We start from the raw sequence: 22995 nt of genomic DNA, 5'->3' as shown, positions 1-22995 counted from the left end.
AGGCAGAGAATGACAGGAAAGAGAGAGAAACAGAGAGAGAAGTGACTCTTGATTTAAAGCATATGGTAAAAGCACTTAAATAATAACAGAGAAAAAAAACCCAGCCCTCACCTGTTTTTATTAATAGTTATGTTTTTGGTTTTGCTGGTTGACTTAGTTTTAATAGTAATGGATTTTGGGTTTTTTTTAATTATTAATTTCTTTTAATAAAAAAGGGATTTTTTATTTATTTATTTATTTATTTATTTATTTGTTTGTTTGTTTGTTTGTTTGTTTGTTTGTTTGTTTGTTTGTTTGTTTGTTTGTTTATTACTCTATGCCGCCCAGTCCCAAAGGGACTGTCGCTCAGACACTATACTTTTCCGCCCACACCGGAAAAAAATTAGAGGGTACATTGATTGGTACATGATGGATCATGGGGGGGGGGGTGTTGTTAGGTGATGGGCACATGCACTGTGCACTGTTATATGTTTGTTTTATGTAAACCTATAAAACCAATAAAAATTATTTTTAAAAAAACAACATGATGGATCATATCCAGTTTGAGATTATGGATAAGAGGATGAATTTGGCCAATGAAACTGATCTGCGGGAACTGATGGGACAAGGTAGATACAGTACATGGTCAGTAGAATTCGAGACCAAGCTATAAAGAATAAATTGGAATAACTTTACAATATGTAAATAGATATATTGCTCTTGAGTTAAAATGGTCTATACAAAATATGCCCCCATTTTGGTAGAAGGGTATGAATGTTGTTGGGTGGCGGGCACTAAGAACACTGGGCATACTGTTATATGTTGTGTGTATGTTTCATTGTTATTGCTAAAAATCAATAAAAATATTTAACACCCCCCCTCAAGTGCTTTCTAGGTACTAAAGCAAAACCCCCAAGAAAAAGAAAAACTTAGCATCTGCTCACATGTTACACTGTTTGTTTCACAACTGAACATGAGGCTGCTTTCAGCTATCACGAAAGCATAACAATGTCTGGTGATTCCAAGGGATAAATACAGGCCTAAAGCCGAGCACAAGGAGGCTGCTGGAGTTAATGCAAGACCTACCTCAGCCCCACAGCCAACATGGGCTCCAGAAGTTCCTTGATGTCTTGCTGAATAGAAGGACCCATTGCTCGTGCCAGCATGCTGATGCAGGTAAAAACAGTGGCATCCACCTGCACCGATTTTTGTCTCCTAAGGAGGCAGGGATTACATTTCTTTAAGTAAGGCAATTTTTTCATACAAAACGGCAATTTAAACATATAACAATTCTCACCCCTCCTGACAGGTTTACAGGTGACATGGGTGGAAAAATAGTTGCGACAGTCGACTTCATGAGCTTCATTATCCAAAGACCTGATGTAGGATGTAGCTCAGTGATGGCGAACCTATGACATGGGTGCCGCAGGTAGCATGCGGAGCCATATCTGCTGGCACGCGAGCCGTTGCCCTAGCTCAGTGTTTCCCAACCTTTTTTGAGCCGCGGCACATTATTCATATTTTCAAAATCCTGGGGAACACTGAACCGGGGGGTGGGGGGGCTCAGGCTGCATGAGGAGAAAGAGGCGGAGGGAAAGAAGGCGACGGCAGCGGGACCTGCAGCTCAGTGGGCGTCTCCTCGTGAGATAGAATCCTCTCTTTCTCATGCTGCTCCCACCATGGCTGCGCGCGGTCCCGGTGCCCCTGGCTGAAGGTCGTCCTGTGACTGGTCTTGGGTTTTACGGTTGCTTCCTGGTTCCCTCTCCTCCCTCCGCCTGTGTCTACCGCCAGCGCCTCATTCCTCGGAGCTGCCGCTTCCTTCCAGGCAGCCCAGCCACGCTGCCGTAGAAAGTGCAGAGGTTATTGCCGCCACCTCTGCCTCCACTCAGGGAGCCATCGTGGTTGAGCTGAGCGAGAGGAAAAGGCGCGGTGACCACGGTGGCTCCCTGAGTGGAGGCAGAAGCAGTGGAAATAACCTCTGTGCTTTCTACGGCAGCGTGGCTGAGCTGGATGGAGGGAAGCGGCAGCTCCCACTCGAGGAACCCACGGCAACGGGTGCCGGCTTGGTGGAGGTGACAGCGGGAGACACAGGCGGTGGGAGGAGAGGGAACCAGGAAGCGACTGTGAAGCCCAAGACCATCCACAGGACGACCCTCAGGCAGGGGCGCTGGCAGCGCCCCGCCCAGCTGGAGCTTCTCGTGGCACACCTGGCCATGTCTCGTGGCACACTAGTGTGCCGCGGCACACCGGTTGGGAAACGCTGCCCTAGCTCACATCCAGTGTGCATTTGTGTACCAGCCAGATGATTTTTGACTCAGACAGGCTCTGGGAGGACGTTTTTGGCTTCCAGAGAACCTCCGGGGGAAATGAGGGAGGGCGTTTTTACACTTTCCTGACTCCAGGGAAGCCTTTGGAGCCTGGGGATGGTGAAACATGAGCCTACCGGGCCCAACAGAAGTTGGGGAACAGGCCGTTTCCTGCCTCCAGATGCCCTCCGGGGGATGGTTAAAGCTATTTTCGCTCTCCCCAGGCAATGAATTATGGGTGTGGGGACTCGCTGATGCGCAATAGCGTGCACGCAGGCTCTCTTGCCACCCAAGGGAAAAAAGGTTCGCCATCACTGATGTAGCTGTTTGGGGCAATGCGCTCTGGGCTGGAATAGAACCTTAAAGCTCTTATGGAATCCCTTTTTGAAGACTTTCAACTTTGCTCAAAATGAGAGTGAATATCCATTAACACTCAAGGGCTTGGAATTGTTTCAACTGTCGGAGGGCTGTCATTCTCACTAAAATGGGATGCATAATACAGAAAATCTCGCAATGTCTGGAAACCCTCACTTACTTGTGGGTAAAGTCCTTCAATGGAAGGGCACCTTTGATAATTTCAAGAACCTTGGGCAAGTAAACCTGGAACTCGGACCGCACAGCCACAGAGAGCAAACCGAGGGCCTGGAAAGCAGCCGTTCGCTCCTTTTCCTTCTTCACGCAGCTCAAGACATGGCTCATGGTATCAGGAAGATAGTGGTCAGCTGGTCACCCAACAGCAACAGAGGAGGAAGAATAAAAATCACATACTTTCATTAAGAAAACACAAGATTGCTAATTCAAGAGGATTCAAACATGCTAAAAAAAATGCACAGCACCAACAGGATAATTAGTGATGAACAGGATACAAGAGGTCCAAGAGGTCATTCCTCTAAGATTGTAAGAATCTGGAGAAGGACGTGTTTAATGGCTTCCGAATTAAACTAATTAGAAATAGAAATAGCTTAACATAGTGGTACCTCTAGTTACGAACTTAATTTGTTCCATGACCAGGTTCTTAAGTAGAAAGGTTTGTAAGAAGAAGCAATTTTTCCCATAGGAATCAATGTAAAAGCAAATAATGCATGTGATTGGAGAAACCACAGGGAGGGTGGAGGCCCTGTTTCCTCCAAGGAGATTCCTAGAGAGGCCCCACAGAGGCTTCTCCCTGCCTTGTTCCGGCCCTGTTTCCTCCCAGGAGATTCCTAGAGACGCCCCACGGAGGCTTCTCCCTGCCTTTTCAAGTTACAGTTTCGGAAGCTCGGGTTTGTAAGTGGAAAATGGTTCTTGAGAAGAGGGGAAAAAATCTTGAATACCCAGTTCTTATCTAGAAAAGTTCATAAGTAGAGGCGTTCTTAGGTAGAGGTACCACTGTACAGTGGTACCTCGACATGCGAGTTTAATTCGTTCCAGACCCGAGCTAAGTCGATCAACTTGCATCTCGAACAAATGCCTTTAGACTTTGTTTTTCGCGCCGAGATAACCGGAAGCAAGGAGATACTTGCGCCACCTAGCGGAAGCTCGGCTCGTATCCCGAATTTGAGTTTGGGTGTCAAACAGAAATTTCGCTCACGTCGCGGCTTGTAACTTGGAATACTCGCATGTGGAGCAGCTCGTATCTAGAGGTACCACTGTAATTCGAAATAGCAATAGCTCTTAAACTTTTATATCGCTTCGCAGTGCTTTACAGCCCTCTCTAAGCAGTTTACAGAGTTAGCAACTTGCCCCCAACAATCTGGGTCCTCATTTTATCAACCTGGGAAGGATGGAGTCAACCTTGAGCCAGTGAGGATTAAACTCCTGGCTGTGGGCAGAATTAATACTATATTCTAACTATTGGGCCATCACGGCTCTTGGATGTTGGCACAATAGACTCTCAAATTCTTTCAACTGCTTAGGGATATGCCATCCAGTTGAACATATTATGCTCTACCTCAGGGGTCTCCAACCTTGGCTTCAACTCCCAGCAAAGTCCACAAGCCTTAAAGTTGCCAAGGTTGGAGACCCCTGCTCTACACACAGAGAGAAAAAAATATCTATAATAAAGGCACATTTTGTTCTATACTTATTATATATCTTCCACAGAAAAGGAACCAAATATTTTTGGTGTCTTATTCCCAAGTACCAACCTCAATCCTTGCTCTTTACCTGTGAAAGCGGAAGGGCGGAAAGCGGCTAGCCGTGGCAATAAGCTGAGGACAGTCATTTGAATCAAAGTATTCTTGCTGCTACGGCACTTCAGGACCCAATAGCACACCTTAAAAGTGAAAGAGATTCCATTAATGGCTGAGGCAGCTCCCCCAAAACAAGGAGGGAGCCACTTCAAACATTAGTGGTGGACAACAGATAGGAAAGCTTCAAAGCAGGGAGCGAGACAAAAGCAGAAGCTTTCGCAAGCATTTTGTCTTTTAAAGAAACAAATTAAGTGTCTCCTTTTTACAAAAGTTAACTGGAAAGATTCCTAAAAGGATGTTAAAATCTGCAGTATTAGGTAAACACAGTTCTGGCATAATTCTCAGGGTGTCCGGGGGAAAAGCATTTTGAAATTCCCTGGTATTTCCTTGACATTTCCCTATAACCTTTCCCTGTAGTTTGGAAACTTCAGATCATGCAGAATGCAGGCAATCATGGGCTTCCCCAGGTATGCCCATGTTACACCAACACTCCGCAGTCTGCATTGGTTGCTGATCAGTTTCCGGTCACAATTCAAAGTGTTGGTTATGACCTTCATGGCATCGGACCAGAATATCTCTGAGACCGCCTTCTGCCGCATGAATCCCAGCAACCGGTTAGGTCCCACAGAGTTGGCCTTCTCCGGGTCCCATTGACGAAACAATGTCGTCTGGTGGGGACCCAGGGGAAGAGCCTTCTCTATGGCGGCCCCGACCCTCTGGAATCAACTTCCCCCGGAGATTAGGATTGCCCCCACCTCCTTGCCTTTCGCAAACTCCTTAAAACCCACCTTTGTCATCAGGCATGAGGAAATTGATTCCCCTGGAATCAGTTTTTGTTTTATGCATGGTTTGTGTAAGATGTATGATTGCTTTTTATATGAAGGGGTTTAAATTCTTTTAAATATTGGATTTGTACTGTTTTTATTGTTGTGAGCTGCCCCGAGTCTTCGGAGAGGGGCGGCATACAAATCTAATAAAAAATAATAATAATAATAACCTGCAATCTAGTTAAGGTGCGGTCATAGATGACATCATACCAAATGGCTACGCCATGGAGAAATATCGTTAGCTGTTGGAAGCAAGTTGTTGCCACAGTTATATTCATTTTTTCTTGACTCTGCCAGGCAGCGCGATCCGTTTTTTTAACATGATTTATCCCTGACTTTTAAACATTTTAATACAGTTTGGTTATTTTCCCTGATTTATTCCGGGATTTTTATGAATTCCCTGATAATTCCCTGATATTTCCCAAACTGCCAATTTCCCTGATAATTCCCTGATTTCCAGGTTTGCTAGACACCCTGAATTCTTTTTATAAGGCAGAATCTGCCATCAATAACATCTTAACCTGCAAAAATGACCTCTTGACCTCTCAGCGGCTTTCGATACCATCGACCATGGTATCCTTCTGCGCCGGCTGGAGGAGCTGGGAGGCACTGTCCTTCAGTGGTTCTCCTCCTACTTCTCTGGTTGGTCGCAGTCGGTGTTAGTGGGGGGTCAGAGGTCAACCTCTAGGTCTCTCCCTTGTGGGGTGCCTCAGGGGTCAGTCCTCCCCCCCCCCTGCTATTTAATATCTACATGAAACCGCTGGGCAAAATCATCCAAGGGCATGGAGTGAGGTATCATCAGTACGCTGATGATACCCAGTTGTACATCTCCACCCCATGTCCAGTCAGCGAAGCAGTGGAAGTGATATGCCGGTGCCTGGAGGCTGTTGGGGTCTGGATGGGTGTCAACAGGCTCAAACTCAACCCTGACAAGACGGAGTGGCTGTGGGTCCTGCCTCCCAAAGACAACTCCATCTGTCTGTCCATTACTCTGGGGGGGGGGGAATTAGGGACCCCCTCGGAGAGGGTCTGCAACTTGGGCGTCCTCCTCGATCCACAGCTAACATTAGAGTACCATCTTTCAGCTGTGGCGAGGGGAGCGCTTGCCTAGGTTCGCCTGGTGCGCCAGTTGCGGCCCTATTTGGACCGGGAGTCACTGCTCACAGTCACTCATGCCCTCATCACCTCGAGGTTCGACTACTGCAATGCTCTCTACATGGAGCTACCTTTGAAAAGTGTTCAGAAACTCCAGATCGTGAAGAATGCAGCTGCGAGAGCTATCATGGGGCTTCCAAGATCTGCCCAAGTTTCGTCAACACTCCGCGGCCTGCACTGGTTGCCGATCAGTTTCTGGTCACAATTCAAAGTGCTGGTAATGACCTATAAAGCCCTACATAGCATCGGACCAGAATACCTCCGGGACTGCTTTCTGCTGCACGAATCCCAGCAGCCAATCAGGTCCCACAGAGTTGGCCTTCTCCGGGTCCCATCGACTAAACAATGCTGTCTGGCGGACCCAGGGAAAGGGCCTTCTCTGTGGCGGCCCCGGCCCTCTGAAACCAACTCCCCCCAGAGATTCGAATTGTCCCTAATCTTCCCGCCTTCCGCAAGATGTTGAAGACCTATCTATGTCGCCAGGCATGGGGGGAATAATTATCTCCTCCCCCCACTACCACTTTTTTTTCTGACTGTAATACATGAGAATGGTATGATTGTGCAGTAATGATTGTTTTTAATATTTATGGGTTTTAAATTTCGTTTTTAATTTATATTGGATTTGTACTCTGTATATTATATTGTTGTGAGCCGCCCCGAGTCTTCGGAGAGGGGCGGCATACAAATCTAATAAATAAATAAATAAATAAATAATAAAAATGTTAAGTTTTCTTTGCTTTTTATGTCCCAGCAAGAAAGAGTTGAAAATCAGTTTTCAAAGGAGCTTCTACCAAGTGGAATTTCACCCCCGTTATCTGGATTTGCACCTTTGCTCTGCCTCAGGAAAAAAAAAAAAGGTTCAAATCACTCACTGCCTTATCAGGATTTCCTGGATGCTCTTCAAAAGCACTTGCAGTTGGGAAGGGGAAGGAGAACGAAAACAGGGAGCCCCCTTCCCAAGCTCACCTGGTCAAATTTCTCCTCCATCAGCTCTCGGCAGCACCTGCTCTCTACCAAGGTTGTCTTGGCTGGGACCGGTAATGCCCCAAATCCCAAGATGCCTGAGAGGGGAGTGTAGCCCAGAAGTCCGATCAAGGCATTGCACTGTTGGGGCTGTACCGACTGGAAGCTGGAGAAGGGGGTGACGTGACGGGGCTTAGTGCCGAAGCCCAAAAGATCTTTGCAGTATTTGTCATGCACCAGCTGCTGCTGTGTAATTTCTTCCATTTCTTCCCTGAGGCGCTAAATGGAGAAAGGAAATAGAGGGTTAAGGTTTGGGGGAGGGGGAGGAGCAGCAGGGCAGGTAGGTACATCAGGAAGGGAAGTAGAGAAAGGCAGCATTATGGAATAAAAGCAACTGCTTATCACTTCCACTTGTAACCTTTGATGGCAGCTGCTATTCAATTGTTCCAATTCTGTTGGCCAAAAATTTATTTTAGCATATAGGAACAATAATGGTGTAGAACAGGGCTTCTCAAACTTGGCAACTTTAATAGCAGTAGCACTTATATACTACTTCACAGTGCTTTACAGCCCTCTCTAAGCGGTTATTGCCCCCAACAAACTGGGTCCTTGTTTTACCCACCTCGGAGGGATGGAAGGCTGAGTCAACCTTGAGCCTGGTGAGATTTGAACTGGTGAGCTACAGCCAGCAGTCAGCAGAAGCAGCTTGCAGTATTGCAGGCTAATGACTGTGCCACCAAGGCTTGTGGACTTCAATTCCCAGAATTCTCCAGCCATGTTATGCTGGCTAGAGAATTTTGGGAGTTGAAGTCCACAAGTCTTAAAAGTTGCCATGTTTGAAGACCTCTGGTGTAGCAGCGCATATCCAATCACGTATCTTTCTGCAGCTCATGGGACTCTATGCTGAAAAACATAGTCCAACTGACCCCATTCATCAGGCTGTCCAAGTCACTATTTATTTCAAGGTTTTTAATCCAAAGGAATGTCTTACAATGACATTCTTACCCCTCCTCAATTGAGACACGCACCTCTCCTTCCATGCTGCTAATCCGAACCAGTTCATTGAGGATCAGTAAGGCACCGTGAATTCGGTCATCCCGGTTCACACCCTTTTCTTTCGCCACAGACTCGTCAAAGCCCTTCTCAGCTTCCTCATAGGTTTGCTGAAACAACATGGACTATTGCTTAGAATTGGATATTAACCTCTCAAAATAGTTGTGCTTGATGTGATCTATGATAATCCCTCATTTCTTGCCTCAAAATCAGAATCTAATCCTTCCCACAACTTCAAACGGCCTAATGGGTTTATGGCTCCAGAAAGAAAACCCCAAATTCCCCTTCCTTACTCGGTACCACTGCGGCTTCTGCATCTCTTTGAACTCGCGTTGAGTGGTCAAAATAAGACACGCTCGTAAAGCTGAAACGGCTCCTTCCCGGATGGCCTGCTTCGGATCCCATACAGCGACAAATATGTTGTCAAAAAAGGGCTGAACTTGCTGGAAGAAGAACGTGGGAACACTGATGGCCAACTCTCGCAAAACCAAAACCTGGTTAAGGAAAAAAAAGACCACCAATAAAAGCAGCTTTATACATCAGTATTACACACTAATGAATCTACATGTTTAAAAAACATCCATTTGTGACTTCACGATGAATGTGAAAGGAATTAAAAGGAAAAAAGTCAGTGTATTTCTCAGAAATAAGCCACCAAGAGCCAAAATCTCATAGGCAGTTTGTAATCATAGCTATTCTTACCGCTGCATGTCTCCGTCCTTCGTTCCTGTCTGCGCCCAGCCACTCCAGAGCCCGCTTGACTTCAAATTCCACATATTCTGCAGTGAAGGTATCACCAGCCATAGCAAGACGCCCAATGGCCTTGGAGGCCATCTCCATGACAACAGGGTCATTGGATGGAAGAAGGTTCCTTAGGTAGTTGGCAAACCTGCCAATGCGTGTGGCATTGCCTCCCTCCACACCAATGAGGCTTGCTGAGGAAGAGAAAAAAACAGCAAATCCATAAAGAAGAGGTCCCCAAACCTGGCAGCTTTAAGACTTGTGGACTTCAACTCCCAGAATTCCTCAGCTAGCTATGTTATGCTGGCTGGAGAATTCTGGGAGTTGAAGTCCACAAGTTTTAAAGCTGCCAAGTTTGGGGACCCCTGCCTTAAAGTGTCAGAGTTGCTAAAGGACTAATGTGGGTAATTCACTACGACTACAATGGAGCCCAGAATTTATGTTGCTAAGCGAGAAATTTGTTAAGTGAGTTTTGCCCCATTTTAACGAGGTTTCTTGCCACATTTTAAAAAGTGAATCACGGAAGTTGTTAAATTAGCAACATGGCTGTTAAGTGAATCTGGTTTCCCCATTGACTCTTGTTTGTCAGAAGATGGTCACATGACCCCGGGACACTACAACTGTCATAAATACGAACCAATTGTCAAGCGTTCAACAGTAGATCTTGTGACCATGGAGATGATACAATGGTTGTAGGTCCTAAGTCACTTTTTTTCAATGGTGCTTTAACTTTGAACAGTCATTAAATTAACTGTTGTAAGTTGAGGACTACCTGTATTCCTGTTACTTTTATCTGGAATTAAGTTCTCATCAGCTCTAAGAAAATGGGAAGAAGTGAAATGAATTTATGTAAGTTAGAAGATGAGATGCTCCTTTACTGGCACCTGCCACAATGAATAGCCATCCTACCCTCAAAACGACGCTGTAGAGCACTGCACACCAAGGCAACAAGACACAAAAAGCTTTTTTCCCAAATGCCATCACTCTGCTAAACAGATAATTCCCTCAACCCTATCAAACTACTCACTGTCTATATTACTATTACTATTAGTCTTCTCATCATTTCTATCACCCATCTCCTATCACTTATGTCTGTATGATTGTAACTGGTTGCTTGTATTCTTACGATTTGTACTGATATTGTTTCCTGATTGCTTATTTGTACCCTACAACAATCATTAAGTCTTGTACCTCATGATTCTTAGCAAATGTATCTTTTCTTTTGTGTACATTGAGAGCATCTGCACCAAGGACAAATTCCTTGTGCGTGTTCAATCACACTTGGCCAATAAATTATTCTATTCTATTCTATTCTTATTCTATGCAGGCAACATTTTGGAGACACATCACAAACAAGTGCCATAGATCTCTACACCAATACTCTTTAGGCAATCTACCTGGCTACTCACCAATAGCCAAAATGCCTCCTTTCCTTTCATTTGCATCTGAACTAGAGACCAACTCGAAGATATAATGATTCAGCTGATCGTAAAAACGTGTGGATTCTTCTTGGCTCATCTGTGCAGGAGGGAAAAAGACGTTTTGTTACCCAAACTAGATAACAATATCAGTGCTAGTACGGGAGGGAGGGAGGGAGGGAGGGAGGGAGGGAGGAAGGAAGGGGGAGAAGGAGGGAGGGAGGATATTTATAGCTTAGGGTTGACATGAGGAGTCTTCAGTGCTCTCTGAGCCTGGTGGTTTTTTTACAGATGTTTCATTACCCAAACTAGGTAACAACATCAGTGTTACAGTCTTCCAAACTCACCTCTCGGAGCTCCATGGTGACGTAATGCTGCAAATCCTTTGCCGCCTTGGCCCGGGTCTCTTCATTACGGCTCTTGAGGCCACCAGCAAATTGCTGGAGGATAATGACCGTCCCAGACATGGTGGCATTGAGTCTCCCTGGTTTCTTTGTTGGGGAAGCCAAATCTTAGTAACCTGGGAAGGAGAGAGAAGAGAAAACATTCAGGATAACCTCGATTTGCGACCACAATTGAGCCTCAAATTTTCTGCGGCTAAGAAAAACACTTCACAAGCGAGTTTTGCCACAGTTCTTAAGCAAATCGCCGCCGTGGGTTAAGTTAGTCAGACGGTTGTTAAGTGAATCTGCCTACCCCTGCTTGTCGGAAGGTCTCAAAAGGGGAGCCCAAGCAACAGTCATCAATATGAACCGGTCGCCAAGCCTCCAAATTTTGATCGCAAAGGTCGTAACTTGTGAAAAAATGATTGTACGTCACGTTTTTCAGCCCTGCTGTAACAGTTGCATAGCGAACTGTCGTAAGTCGGGGACTACATCAGAAGAAACTATTTGTTATCAGCCTTAAGCAAGGTCCGCAGTGGAATAATCTTCCATGGGAACCTGCAAACTGCAGATGTAGGCATGAGTTTTTAAATGGGTTTTTAGATTTATTTATGTATTCATTCATTCAATTTCTAGGCCGCCCTTCTCCCGAGACTCTTTATTATTTATAGATATATTATATAGAGTTATTAATTGGGATTTTAGATTATTTAATATTGGACTTTTTTTAAGCTGTTTCTGTATTTTCTACTTTTATATGTTGTAAGCTGCCCTGAATCCTCGGAGAAGGGTGGAATATAAGTCCAATTAATAATAATAATAATAATAATAATAATAATTATTATTATTATTATTATTATTATTATTATTATTATTGAGAAGAATTGAGAGAATTGAGAAGAAGCAGTTAGAAGAAATTTGCAAAATACGAAGATCTAAAAATCAAGCTGCAATGACTCTGGCATAAGCCAGTGAAAGTGGTCCAGGTGGTCCTTGGCACACTGAGCGCAGGGCCAAAGGATCTCAGTGGACATTTGAAAACCATCGGAATTGACAAACTCTCCATCTGTCAATTGCAAAAGGCCGCTTTACTGGGATTGGCACACATAATTCGCTGCTACATCATGCAGTCCTAGGCGCTCGGGAAGCACCCAACTACAAATACAAAATCTAGCAGAGTGATCTTGTTTGCTGTGTTGTGTTGTTCATAAATAAATAAAAATAAATTAATAATAATAATAATTTTAACTCTATTAGTATTTTTTAAAGTTTTAGTTATTTTATTTGGATTTTTTAGTTAAGTATACTGAAGTAGACCCAGAGACAGGGTTTGAGCAATCGGTACTTTTATTCAGCTCAGAGAATAAGTGACAGCTCAGCAAGGTAAAGTGACAATTCAGCGAGTACCGACTGGCTCTGCAGGGAGAAGCCGCTTCTTTTATACTTTTGCGGTTCCCGCCAAAGCGAGAGCCGGCCGCGTCTGAGCCAATCAGGAGCGACTTCCTGCTTGGGCTCAGACAGCGCTGGAAAAGAGGAACAAACTATTTACAGCGTTACAAGGTAGCCATTTCAGGATACAACACCCCTCCCCTCATAGTTGGACCCATCCATCAAGAAAGCCACGTGACGAAGTCGTCCAATCGGTGAGGCCTTCGAGACTCTCGCGCTGACCTGCGCAGTCCATTTTCTCCTTCGCCACTGACTGTGGAGGATGGCTCGCCGCTGCTCTCCCGGTGCGGCGGACTAGGCCTGGCGGGCCCAACGAAGGCCTCGGAGGACGAGGATGGCTCGGCGTCGCTGGATGGTTCCCCCTGGCCCGATAAGTCTCTCTGCGTGTTTCTTAGTTCGGGCAATGTATAAAAGTCTGTTGAAGGGGGAGAGTCCGAGTCAGCGGGTTGTTGTAATTGGTTTTCAGTTCGTTTCCGAATGTGGTCTATGTGTCGTTTCCACAAACGACCATCCTCCAGTTTAACAATATAAGTCTTGGGTGCATTTTGCTTAACAATAATTCCCTTCATCCAGTTTACATTTCCATCAAAGCATTTTACATATACATTTTGACCCAAATACATTTCTCTTTCTGGTTTTATGCACATTTGGTTATTATTCAAACAGAACCTTGGGTTTAACCTGTCTAGTGGTGACCTCAACTTTCTCCCCATCAATAACTCTGCAGGGCTTACATGTGTGTGCGAGTTAGGGGTAATGTGCTGGGTTAATAAGAATTGGTCCAAGTTCTGTTGCACATCTCCAGGGCCTGACCTGTGCAATGCCTCCTTTGCCACCCTTACGTAACGTTCTGCCAACCCGTTAGCCCAGGGCGAGTAAGGCGAGATGAGGGCATGTCTGACCCCCAGGCCATCTAGGAATAATTCGAATTGCCTGGCTGTTAGTTGTGGTCCATTGTCAGACACCAATAGATCAGGGCAACCATGGGATGCAAACAGTCTGCTCAATACCTTGATAGTGGCACTTGTGGTTATGTTGTTCATTGCTATTATTTCCAACCATTTGGAGAAAGCATCAACCACTATTAGGAAATACTGAGACCCCACTGGGCCAGCAAAATCAATGTGGATCCTAGACCAAGGGCCAGCAGGCTGTTCCCACTCAGCCGGAGTTGTTTTGGGGGGATTGGGCCTAGACTCTTGGCACGGGTCACACTTTGAAACCCAACTTTCAATATCAGCATCAAGCCCTGGCCACCATAGATGCCCCCTTGCTAGGCTCTTCATCCTGACAATCCCAGGATGGCCCACGTGTAACATTCTGAGTACCTTTTCCCTTAGGCGTTTGGGGATGATCACTCTATCCCCCCACAGCAAACAACCTTTTACATATGACAATTCAAGCCTTTTGTTCTTAAAATCACACACTTCAGGTTTAACAATATCATTTTGCCATCCCTTTAGAACACAGTTCACTACTTGTTTCAGGATTTGGTCTTGCTGCGTGTGTGCAGCTACCTCTTTTGCTGTGGTTAGTGGGTTTTCCTCGAGTTCTATCATTAGCACGTCTGTGGTTGGAACAGGGTCTTCTACCAAGTCTGCTATGGGGCATCTGCTGAGGCCGTCTGCATGATTGATTTCCTTCCCCCCCTTGTGGGTGAGCTCATACTGATACCCTGAGAGGAAAAGGGCCCATCTGATTAGTCTTGGAGACATAAAAGGTGGAGTGGGCTTGTTGGGGGCTAGCAGGCCTAGTAGGGGTTTGTGGTCAGTGACTAGCTCAAAGTTTCTTCCAAAAATGTAATTGTGAAACTTCTTTACCCCTGCCACTAATGCCAGAGCCTCCTTGTCTAACTGGCTATAATTTCTCTCCGTGCTGGTCATGGTTCTTGAAAAAAATGCTATTGGGGCCTCTGTCTGATTAGGTAGAACGTGAGCTAGGACTCCTCCTATGCCGTACGGCGAAGCGTCGCACGTGAGCCTAATGGGTAGTGAGGCACTATATTGGACTACTACACTTTTAGAAGTTAGTAAATTTTTTATTTGAGCAAAGGCTTCACGTTCAATTTTCCCCCATGTCCAGCGGGCTTCCTTCTGGAGTAAACGATGGAGAGGCTCTGCTACTGTTGCCTTCTGCTTTAAAAAAACGGAATAAAAATTAAGGAGGCCCAAAAATGCTTGCAACTCACTCTTATCTCGTGGCTCTGGGGCTTCTCTAATTGCTCTCAGCTTCTCAGTTGTGGGGTGGATACCTTCCTTATCTATTTTATATCCTAGGAATTCAATACTGTTAGTTCCCCAGACACATTTATCAGGCTTGATTCGTAACCCTTTGTCCTGTAGCCTCTTAAGTACTTCCCTTATTCTTTTGTTCACTTGTTCCTGGTTTTCCCCTGCAATTAAGATGTCATCAAAATATGGGATGGCCCCATTTACCCCTGACAATAGGCGTTCCATGATGCTCTGGAATATCCCTGGGGCTATGCTCACCCCAAACTGTAACCTCGTGCATTTGAAAGCCCCCCTGTGCGTTACAATTGTTTGAGCGTTTGCTGTTTGTTCATCGACCGGAAGTTGCTGGTAAGCCTGCGCCAGGTCGATCTTTGCGAACCTTTTCCCCTCCCCCAGGGAGTGTAAGAGTTGTTGCACAACCGGAATGGGGTAGGGGTGGTGTTGGAGTGCCTTATTCAGGGTTGATTTGTAATCAGCGCAAACTCTTAAGGAGCCATCTGGCTTCAGGGGTGTCACTATGGGAGTTTCCCATGGCCCCTGTTCCACAGGGACCAAGATACCTTGACTAATGAGTTTGTCCAGCTGTAAGTCTAGCTTGGGGAGAAGCGGGAGGGGAACCCTGCGAGGTTTCAGTCTAACCGGTGGGACCTTGGGGTCAATAGAGAAAGATATGGGGGTTCCCTTATACAATCCTAAGGTGGGGCTGAACACTTCAGGGAACTCTTTCACAAAGTTAGGCATAATATCACAGTTTACATTACACACACCCGAAATTTCAATCCCCAACGGTTCCATCCATGCTAGCCCTAGCAGGGAGTGTTTGGCCCCCGTCACAATAAGCATGGGAAGGGTACATTTGACATTCTTAAATACAATAGGTACATTTGCAGTTCCCAGGACCGAGATTACCCCCCCTTGGAAGTCTCTGATCACCAAAGAGGTTTGAATTAGGTCAGCCTCAGACACATTAGGCATATATAGCTTAAATTTTTCCCAGGGCATGATGGTATATCTCGAACCCGTATCTAGCTCCATTGAGCAAGGCTGGTTATTTAGTAACAACGAGATAACAATTTTAGCCCCCTTTTTGGTTGCCGTGTTATTCACGGAATATTGAGAGTTACCTCTATTGTAGTCTCGGTTAGCGGTGGGGTAATTCCTTTGACCCGAGTTGCGGAACGGTCTCCTGTCTCGCGATTGGGGGGGGTGGTTTTGGGGTCGCTGGTATTGTTGTGTGGCAAAAGTTTCTTCTGGTGCCGTTGCTCTGCATGCGATGGCGATGTGGCCTCTCCGGTTGCAACGGCGGCAAGTGGTGTCGCGGAACGGGCATCGATGGCGCTGGTGATTTCCCCGGCAGCCCGCGCAGGGGGCTGGATGAGTAGCTCTAGGGTGTCTCGGTTGGTCTTGCAGGAGGAGGCAGTCGTCCCCGTTGCTAGTTGGCTGGCTGCGGACGTCTGTTCCCATGGCGCTGGGAGACTCGGCGTCGATTTTGGCAATGGTTTCTCGCCTTCCGTGCTCTTTTAATTCTCTTGCCGCTGCGTCGGCTGCTTCCGCGGTTTGCGCTAATTTGATTACGGTTTGTAGAGTCGGCTCATCTTCGGTGAGGAGTTTACTTCTCACTGTGTGGTTCTTCATGCCGAAAATCAAGGCGTCGGTGAGGCGAGCTTCCGGATCTTGAAACTTGCATTGAGCGAGTACCGTTCGAAGCCGCGTTGTGAATTGGCTTATCGACTCGGTTTCTCTCTGAGCCATCATGTGAAATTGATGCCGGTAAACCACGGCTGGTCTGGTTGGTTTAAAATGGCTCGCTAGTTTCTGTTGAAGGACGTCCCACGCTGTGGCTCTTGCTTGTTCTGGTTCGGTGAGAGTTTGGGCAAGTCTACGGATCTCTGCGCCGCAGTAGTTTAGAAAAATAGCCCGTCTGCGATCGGCTCCGGCGTCCTGCATTCCCGCCGCCTCGAGGAATATCTCGAAGGTGGCCATGTACTCGTCCCAAGTCATTTTCTCGGCATCGAAAAGTTCTGGAGCCTGGCCGATCTGGATTTTGTCCATGTTGCACGCGAAGTTCTTCCGTTCGTTCGTCGCCAGTGAAGTAGACCCAGAGACAGGGTTTGAGCAATCGGTACTTTTATTCAGCTCAGAGAATAAGTGACAGCTCAGCAAGGTAAAGTGACAATTCAGCGAGTACCGACTGGCTCTGCAGGGAGAAGCCGCTTCTTTTATACTTTTGCGGTTCCCGCCAAAGCGAGAGCCGGCCGCGTCTGAGCCAATCAGGAGCGACTTCCTGCTTGGGCTCAGACAGCGCTGGAAAAGAGGAACAAACTATTTACAGCGTTACAAGGTAGCCATTTCAGGATACAACATATACTGTATTTTGTTTTTCGACATGTTGTGAGCCGCCCTGAGTCCTCGGAAAGGGGCGGCATACAAATCCAGTGAATGAATGAATGAATGAATAATAATGATGTCCCGCTATTGAGCAGCTGCTGAAAGGCCTTCAACATCTAGCATCCCACCAGCGCCCTAAAACCAGAGTTGCTTTGCGGTGCCCGTAAACCCACCTCAGGAAGGACTAGAAACTTGAGCAGGCAAGCTGGCTAGGAATGACACCCCACCCACCCTTCATACACCCACATATATAATGACCCCGTTTTCCTCACAGCTGGGAAATTTTTTGGGGGGGGAAAGCTGGGAATAGCCCCATAGCTGAGGGGGAGGAGGAGCCTAATAAGTGGGAGGGCCCTATCAAGAGACACGGGGTTCAAGAACAAGAGGGCGGGGCTTAGGAGTGGGCGGGGCTACTGCCTGAGGCGAGGAGGTCGCCGCCGCCTGACGCGCCAAAATTCACCACAGCAGCTGCAGAGTGGTTTCTCGAAGCCCTCAAGCGTGGAGGCCGAAGCACGACGGGCTCAGCGGGGAAAGGACGGGCAAACGCTGAGGGAGAATCCCGATACTCACGACGAGGCCTCTCTCATCCACCTGCCTCACTTCTGCATCTTTCCCCTCGGCGGGTCGCTCGACTCCGCCATCCTTTTTCTTGCCTCCGCTTTTTTTTTTTAATTCCGCCCTTTCTAGATCGCTGGCCAATCCCCTTGCCGGCCCTCAAAAGACAGACAAAGGGCCCAACCAATTAGAAAGGCGGAGAGGAGAAACCACAGGAAGTAATTCCCTCTCGTCTCGTCTTTTCCCTCCAGACCAAGCTTTTCACTACGGTACGACTATGGGGGGGAGGGTGTAAGGTTTGGTCCAATCAGGAAAGAGGAGGAGAAGATTGATTACGCCAGGGGGCCAACAAGAGCGGGATTTTTTAAAAAAGCGTCGGCCGCCGAGTGAGGTCATGCCGCCAGTACTTCCGCCCAAATGGCATTCGGGGCAAGGATTGCGCGTGCGTGAGGAGTCTGGCAAACTTCTCAATGGTTAATCGGATGGCCCAGAGCGGCTCTGTTGGCTTTTCAGAGCATCCCTTTTTACCATAATTACACAAATTGTATTTGTCCCCCCTACACATTCATTTGTTCAGCTGAATATAAGGAGCTTGCATCACTAATAAATCCTCCCTTCTCCTCGGATTGTAGTTGGATGGAAACTGATTGCTTATTTGTATCCTATGACAATCATTAACTGTTGTACCTCAGGATTCTTGACAAATATATCTTTTATGTACACAGAGCATCTGCACCAAAGACAAATTCCTTCTCACTTCCAAATTCCAATTACACTTGGCCAATAAAGAATTCTATTCTTTGTTCTATTCTATTTTATCTCCAACGTCCCTTCCCAGCTCTATTCTGACTGATTGAATTGAAATATCTCCAGTATCCCTAGAAAGGGAGACAGCCATTTGTCTGGAATAATACAGGACCACCTGCTGGACTAGAAGCCCTCCAAAATCCCTTCCAGCTGTATTCGAATTCTGCCATTACGCAATGGTACCTATACTTTTGAGAGCTGAATGCAATAAAATTTATTTTTAATATATGCCAATTAAATCCACAGTAAATCCACAGTAACAATGTAAACATGCCTGGGATAAACATATATCCATCCTATGATAAAATACAGGAAATAGTATAAGAGCAGACTAGATGGACCATGAGGTCTTTTTCAGCTATCAATCTTCTATGTTTCTATGTTTAATGTATTTTTAAAGTGACAATAAAGTTCTTCTCTATACTTATAGAATTATATTTTGTATTTTATATTGACTTTATCGCGTAAGCCGTCCTGAGTCCCCTGGAGAAGGATGGCCTAGAAATCCAATAAATAAAAGAAAAATAAAACGAAGAAAGCAGAGCAACCTTTCTAACAACTCTGTTAAAGAGGGTGAAGGAAAATATAACCCACTGAAACAAGGCTGTACAAAAACCTAGCTTTCCACCCAATACTGCACTCTTCAGTTCATTCCCACCATCCAGAGAACGAAAGAAGCTTCTTGGATGAGAAGCGAAATGTCTTCAAAGCAAAACCATAAAGTCCAGTTGCCTCTTGGTGAGGTGCGGGGGAAGCACCTTTGGGACAACCAGGAACTGAATGACTTGAGAATCTCACCCGAGGTCTTCATACTTGGCATCTTTAAGACTTGTGGACTTCAACTCCCAGAATTCTCCAGCCAGCTACGCTATGCTCTGCGCTGCTATGTTATTGCTATGCTTGCGGGAGAATTCTGGGAGTTGAAGTCCACATGTCTTCAAAGTCGCCAAGTCAGGGGACTTCTGCCACGTTCCGGATCGCGCTAGCAGGAAGTCTCGCGAGAAGGAGAACGAAATAAAGGGAGATTTCGGCTGTGCAGTCCAGCATGGTGGCTGCTTGCGCAGGGGGCCTGTGACGGTAGCCCGGTGGGCCTCGACCTTTCTAGGCCATGGCGGCGGCGGCGGAGAGTGGCGGGGGCTTAGGAAGTTCCTCCGAGGCGCCAGCGATGGAAAGCAGCGACGCGGCGACGGTGCTCCCGGGCTTTAGAGACGCAGATTCTTTCGTGAAGGTATTCGGGAGGGAAATTGCGCGTCCGCTTTGGGTTTCCGAGCATGCCGGGAGTTGTAGTTTTAATACTGCTGTTGACGTTCCCTAAAATACAAATCTAACCTTCGAAGGACCGAATTGAAGTGTGTTAAAAGCGCGCGCAAAGTAAAATAATGATAATAATAAAAATAATATATTAATAATATTTATGATGCATTTTAAATGTCCAGTTGACTGAGTTTCATGTTTAATGAATAAAATAAATTATTATTACAGTATTATTATTATTATTATTATTATTATTATTATTATTATATTCCCAAAAAAACAGCAAGACGCAGCACTTGAGATTTATATGCTGGATTTCATATCACAATATTCTTGGAGTTGTTGGAATTCAATATTAAGATCCTAATATCCGCTAAGTTTTTCTTGCTTTTCATCAATTCGGCTGTCACCTGGTATGGCGACCAGGTTATTATTATTGTTATTATTATTAGCTGATGGAGTGGCTTAAGGACACACCAGGCTTTTTATTTTTTGCATTTTGCAAGCTTCTGCAATGAAATAATGACATTTGGACAAACTTACCTTATGGATTTTGGCTGCAGAAATTATTAGAAGCTGTTCGCAAGTGGATAGTTTGAAAGGCAGCCTGTGAGTCTCCTGGGAAAAGCCCAGCTCTTAGTAGCCTTGAAGAGGTGCCTGTGTTTTTTTTTTAAGATTTCCTGGTGGTCTCTCATTTAAGAACCCAAACTTTTTGAGGCTGCTCAAGAGAGAGAGAGAGAGAAGAATTTGGGTCACTACAAGGATCCCTTGAATTAAGACCACAGTTGAGCTCAAAATCTATGTGGCTAAGTCAAACATTTTATTTTAGTTAGTTAGTTAGTTAGTTAGTTAGTTAGTTAGTTAGTTAGTCCAATACACAATAATACACAATGAAGATAATAGAGGACACCTTCGAGGAAATAGAATTAGAGAAAGAAGAGAGAGTATAGGATAAAATAATCATGAGAGAATAGAAGAAAGATATATGGATAGAAGAGAAGATATATAGGATATGGGAGAGACAATAGGAGGGTCGGAAGGCACTCTAGTGCATTTATGTACGCCCCTTACTGACCTCTTAGGAATCTGGAGAGGTCAACCGTGGACAGTCTAAGGGTAAAATGTTGGAGGTTAGGGGATGATACTATGGAGTCCGGTAATGAGTTCCACGCTTCAACAACTCTATTACTAAAGTCGTATTTTTTACAGTCAAGTTTGAAGTGGTTAATATTGAGCTTGAATCTGTTATGTGCTCTTGTGTTGTGGTGGTTGAAGCATTGGTGAAGTTAGCTTTGCCCCATTTTACAACCTTTCTTGACACCATTGTTAAGTGAAACACCACATTTGTTAAGCTAATCAACACATTTTGTTCAGAGAATCTTGCTTCTCTGGGGTGACTTTGCTTGTCAGAACGTCGCAAAAGGGGATCGTGTGACCCCAGGAACACTGCGACCGTCACAACAGACACGGGTCTTAATGTTGATCGCATGCCCACGGGGGTTGTAAGTGTGAAAAATGGTCATAGGTCATGAACGGTAACTAAATCAACTGCTGTAAGTCCCAAACGGCCTGTAGCAGTAATGGCGAACCTTTTTTGGTTCACGTGCCAAAAATGTGTGAGTGCGTGTATGTACTAGCACGTGCGCACATGCCCACACCCATTCCCTCCCCCACGCACATGCATGCACCCCTGTGCTGCCCATACCCACAATCCCCATCCCCGCGCATGTGCACAGGCCTCACTGAAGCCTGGGATGGCAAACAAATGGACCAACTGGAAATTCGGGAAAACAAACTTCAGATTTGTCTGTTGAGCTGTTTTTCGCACTCCAGGGCCTTCAGGAAGCTTCCCTGAAGCCTCTGGAGTGCGAAAAAACACTACAATGAGCAAACCGGAAGTCCATTTTCTGAACTTCCGGTTTACCTGTTGAGTTATATTTCGCTCTCCGGGCCTTCAGGGAAGCTTCTCTGAAGCATCTGGTGGACAAAACGGCCATCTCTAGGGCCGTTTTTCACACTCTGGGGCTTCAGGGAAGCTCCCCTGAATCCACCAGAGGGCGAAAGGGCCTTCCCCAGAGGCAAAAATTAGCTGGCTAGTACGAACATGCACACTGGAGCTGAGATAGGGCAACGCCTCACCTGCCCTCCAATATAACTCCGGGTGGATGAATTTTGGGGGAAGAAGGCCTGTTTGTGCGTGTCCACACACGCACAAAATAAAAGGCCAAACAATGATGATGAATAAAAAGCTAGATTGGTGAAAATGTTCCGTGCCCGACTACTCTTGCAATCGTCCCATTCTTCTCCAGCATGCCCTCGGCACGGTGGTCGCGGCTACCAAGGCTTCGTCCGGCATCCCTCAGCCCGGAGATGAGTATGATTTCTACCGCAGCTTCCCGGGGTTCCAGGCCTACTGCGAAACACAAGGAGAAAGGCTGCTGCAGTGGTGAGTCTCTAACAAGTAGCTTCCACTGCTGAGTGCGAAGGAGGGGCGGAAAGGGAGCTTTGTCTACAGGTGATTTAGTCTCACACCCAGATTAAGGGACATCATGAAACTCAAAGAGAGGAAGACAAATTGCCCTGCGTGGCTCCAGAAGTATTTGTCTTCCTGCACAGAACGTCCTATCTTGCTAAAAGATGATTAATGTTCTCCCTGATAAATAATAAAGCACAAACAGAGTCCCCAAACCTTTTTTTTAAATTTGAATGGCTGTGAATTAAATTCATTCCCAGCTATAATAAATCCCAAACAATGTTAATTAATCCAACAGAAGTCTTTTGAAAGAAGGCTGATAAGCACCAACCTTTATCTCTTGACATGCTGCCAAAGACCTAATTGGCATGGAGCTTTCCTAGGTCAACGAAACATGGAGTTGGGACTGAAATGCTGAGACACAAATTGAATGAAGTTGCTTCCTGCAACAAGCCCCTCCGTTTGCTCCACTTATGTAGCCGATGGGAGGGGCTAGTCATCTCCAAGCCTTAATCTCAAGTAGTCCTCCTCCTCCGTAACTGTTCTTGCCTTCTGGCAACTCTACGCATGTGCATGTTGGGAACCAGCTCTCTCTGTTCCTCTGCCTCACTCATGTCAGCCTCAGGAGGCTCTGGAATCAGCACAGACCTCCCAGATGGCCTGGGCTGGATCTCTGCCTCTGGCACCGAGCCTGGCCCAGATTCCTCCCCAACTTCCTCACTGTCTGACTCTGCTGCCAGTTCCCCAGGCCACTGGCAGACCACAACAACTAATAGCTTTCTAAATATATTCTCTCTTTCTTTCTCTCTCTGTCTTTCTTTCTCTTCTCTCTCTCTCCCCCT

At 46.0% G+C, this 22995-nt stretch overlaps 2 protein-coding genes across 4 annotated transcripts in view; one reads left to right on the top strand and one right to left on the bottom strand.

Annotated features, from left to right (window-relative positions):
• MTOR (mechanistic target of rapamycin kinase) overlaps positions 1-17718 on the bottom strand; it is a 104499-nt gene extending 86781 nt beyond the window's left edge. For 2 of the 3 annotated variants that reach the window (XM_070759272.1, XM_070759274.1), the window contains exons 1-10: positions 17635-17718; positions 10961-11133; positions 10605-10713; positions 9157-9389; positions 8748-8948; positions 8430-8564; positions 7405-7680; positions 4431-4539; positions 2821-3007; positions 1066-1194 (exon numbers count right to left, since the gene is read on the bottom strand). In XM_070759272.1, the coding sequence (XP_070615373.1) occupies positions 1066-1194; positions 2821-3007; positions 4431-4539; positions 7405-7680; positions 8430-8564; positions 8748-8948; positions 9157-9389; positions 10605-10713; positions 10961-11080 (1499 nt within the window). In that variant the 5' untranslated portion in view covers positions 11081-11133; positions 17635-17718. Of the gene's footprint in view, positions 1-1065; positions 1195-2820; positions 3008-4430; positions 4540-7404; positions 7681-8429; positions 8565-8747; positions 8949-9156; positions 9390-10604; positions 10714-10960; positions 11134-15800; positions 15857-17634 lie in introns of those variants that run through there. The other variant, XM_070759273.1, reaches the window with a different exon arrangement.
• Positions 17719-19400: 1682 nt separating this feature from the next.
• EXOSC10 (exosome component 10) overlaps positions 19401-22995 on the top strand; it is a 33226-nt gene continuing 29631 nt past the window's right edge. Inside the window, exons 1-2 of the mRNA XM_070759270.1 lie at positions 19401-19654; positions 21990-22126. Of these exons, the coding sequence (XP_070615371.1) occupies positions 19535-19654; positions 21990-22126 (257 nt within the window). The 5' untranslated portion in view covers positions 19401-19534. The remainder of the gene's footprint in view (positions 19655-21989; positions 22127-22995) is intronic.

Source organism: Erythrolamprus reginae, chromosome 8 (genome assembly GCF_031021105.1).
Source record: "Erythrolamprus reginae isolate rEryReg1 chromosome 8, rEryReg1.hap1, whole genome shotgun sequence".
Lineage (NCBI taxonomy): Eukaryota > Metazoa > Chordata > Lepidosauria > Squamata > Dipsadidae > Erythrolamprus > Erythrolamprus reginae.
The sequence above is the reverse complement of the archived record's forward strand: the minus strand, read 5'-3'. Positions and strand labels throughout refer to the sequence as shown.